The following is a 2,894-nucleotide window of genomic DNA, read 5'->3' on the forward strand; positions in this document are numbered from 1 at the left end:
TCAATATAGTAGACACAATTTGTTATGATTCAATAATTATTTGATATTTGATCAAATATAAAAATACTTATTACTAGACAATGGTGGTCAGGAGATGATCATGAAGTGATAGTGATCGGGCAATGAAGGTCAAACGCCAACAATCAAGCAATGGCAAATGGATGATGGCGATTGGGCAATGCTGGTCGAAGGATGACGATTATGCAACAACAATCAAGCGACGACGGACAAGAAACAATGGTAGAGTAATTATAGTTTACGATGGTGATTTTTGATCATTAGACAAAGCTCTGAAATTCTTCATATTATTAATAAGCTCTCGAATTTCATGTCATCATAATGTGAAGAATGTGGGTCTACTTATAATTTCTTATAGTATCATGTTAATAACTTTTACCAAATTCGCCAAACGCTCCAATCTCCAATGAGCTACCTTGTTGATTTTCCCCATTATTGATCGTTTATAAGGCATTTAAATGTCTAAATGACATTAAATGAGTAATCTTGGACTTGGATTTCACTCATCGAGATACTTGTTTTTAATTAAGCACGCAAAATTTAGAGATCGTTTAGTCCTTGAAATAATGTCCTGAAACATCTAATATCCCAAACCTAACCCCCGATCAACAATCAAATAGTCAAAGAAGGAAATATACACAACCAAGAAATCATAGGCCAAAATAACGAAAAAAAAAAGGGACCAAAATAACGAAATTACCTGGCGATTGAGCGTAGTAGGGTCATGCCGAGCCCAAAAGACATCAAGCAGATCCTCATAGCGGCACTGGTTGGGATCGTACTCCAAGCGTACGATCTCCGAGTGGCCAGTCTTTCCCGTGCAAACGTCCTTGTAAGTCGGATTATGAAATTTTCCCTGGCTGTATCCGACCTCTGTCTTCGTCACGCCGGGAACCCTCTGGAAAGCTAGCTCGACGCCCCAGAAGCACCCTGCACCGAACTGCGCCAACTGCTGCCCCGCAGCCGGCACGTCGTTGTCCGGCTCGTAAGCTATCTCCGACGACGAAGCGGCCATTGATGAGATCCCCGCGCTGTTGCCGAACCCAAACCGAAGTTTCCCCAACCAGCTTGTCCAGCTCATTGACGAAGGAATGTTTTGAAGGAGCTCGGGAAGTTGAATACTCCGCAGCACACACGTGACTCGGCACAACTCAGTTAACCAGACATATAACCACAAAAATCTTATCCTTATTTTCTTAATTTTTGTTCTTAATTTCTCCTTAATAGACAAACACTTGACCAATAAATTTTCCCGTTTGATAAAGAGTTAGGCTTGATTTGAGGAGAAATTATTTTATGCGGAGGTCGGATGCAGCCTATGTCCGAAGGCGAATCAGGTGCAATCATATCAGCAGTATCAAGCCGCAATACCGAGCAATATCGAGCCTCGGTACACATGGAAGGTGTGACGTGACGCATTCTGATTGGTTTCCAAATGACGAATTTTTATTGGGTTTGGTGTCCTGATGTTGCTCTACATTCGGGCGCCAGTATAACGGCGCCACGTAGACGCCCGATGACCCGACCCAAACCCGTTGTATTTTTGTAGATTTTGCACGTGTTTTAACTATTTGGGGTCGGCCTGATGTCGTATATATGAATTGGGCGTGAAAAGAAATCGTGTTGCTCGATACCGCTTAGTACATGTTCGGTACCGCTCAGTAGATACTCAGTATCTAGCGATACCTAGCAGTACCGAGCATGTACCCAACGATACCTGGCATTACTGAGCATGTACTGAGCGATACCGAGCATGTACCTAGCGATACCGAGCATGTACTAAGCGGTATCGAGCATGTACCTAGCAATACCTAGCAGTACCGAGCTTGTACTGAGCGGTACCGAGCATGTACCTGCTCGGTACCGAGCATGTACCTAGCGATACCTATCTTTTTTCAGGGTTGGGTAGTCGGGCCGTCATCTTTCAAAAAATGCACGTGCTATATACCCACTTTTCGGCGGGCCGGGCCCGCAATAATGTGGCCGCTACGTGACACCATTTTACTGGCGTCCGAACATAGAGCTACATCAGGACACCCGACCCAATAAAAATTCTCAAATGACATTCGGCGTCCGCACATAATATTTAATCTCATTTGAGACGATTTTTTTACTGTTCTTTAAAATAAAACTTTAAAAAAATTTACTAGAAAACTATTTTAAAGCTTCATTTGAGATAACTTTCTTGCTAATTTTTTATTCTTAAAAATTGTTTTAATAAGCATTAATAAAACGATCTCAAATAAAACCAGGCGGTCTGGACAAGATTAATTTTTATTTTTTCAAATACATTCCAAATTTAAATTAGAAAATGCTATTTTTTTTTAAATCAAATAAATCAGGGAATACTTTTTATGATATATTACATAAAAATACTGTAAAAAAATCTCCTTTGCTTACAAATTAACCGCATATAAATCAAGCGTACAAATCAAAGGGCTTTCCTCAATAAACTTTTTTTATTTTTTTATTTTTTTCTCAATGAACATATCCTGGTCACTAGACTCTGCGTGAAGTCAATAGAGAAGGATCTTCTCAACTCTATTCATCAAAAGAAGGGTTTATGGTTAACCAGTAAAGTTAAGGTCTCTGATGCTGAAACGTCACTATGTTATTTAATATATTACTTATATGATTCAGTATATAATATGCATTAATTTTAGTCGTAGATATTAGAAATTTATTGGGTTATAATCCTTATTATGTGATTTTTAAATATTTTTAGATAAAGATAAGAAAGTTTGATGATGATCTGTGTGCTGACTTCTAGTAGTTTTTTTTTTTATTTTGTAGTCAAATGCTTATTGAGATGAGTTAATTTATTTTAGGTCATGACTATTATACATGTATCATTATGGGCTTGTATTACTTATACA

At 38.7% G+C, this 2,894-nt stretch overlaps 1 protein-coding gene across 1 annotated transcript; it reads right to left on the minus strand.

The window, feature by feature from the left end:
• Nucleotides 1-718: 718 nt before the first annotated feature.
• Nucleotides 719-1,237, minus strand: LOC110094423 (peptide methionine sulfoxide reductase A4, chloroplastic-like; the record flags this gene model as incomplete). Its single annotated transcript, XM_020819656.2, has 1 exon — nt 719-1,237. A coding segment is annotated over one exon (519 nt), but the record flags the coding sequence as incomplete, so codon positions are not given.
• Between the last annotated feature and the right edge of the window lie 1,657 nt (nt 1,238-2,894).

Source organism: Dendrobium catenatum, unplaced genomic scaffold (genome assembly GCF_001605985.2).
Source record: "Dendrobium catenatum unplaced genomic scaffold, ASM160598v2 fragScaff_scaffold_519, whole genome shotgun sequence".
In the NCBI taxonomy this organism is placed as follows: domain Eukaryota; kingdom Viridiplantae; phylum Streptophyta; class Magnoliopsida; order Asparagales; family Orchidaceae; genus Dendrobium; species Dendrobium catenatum.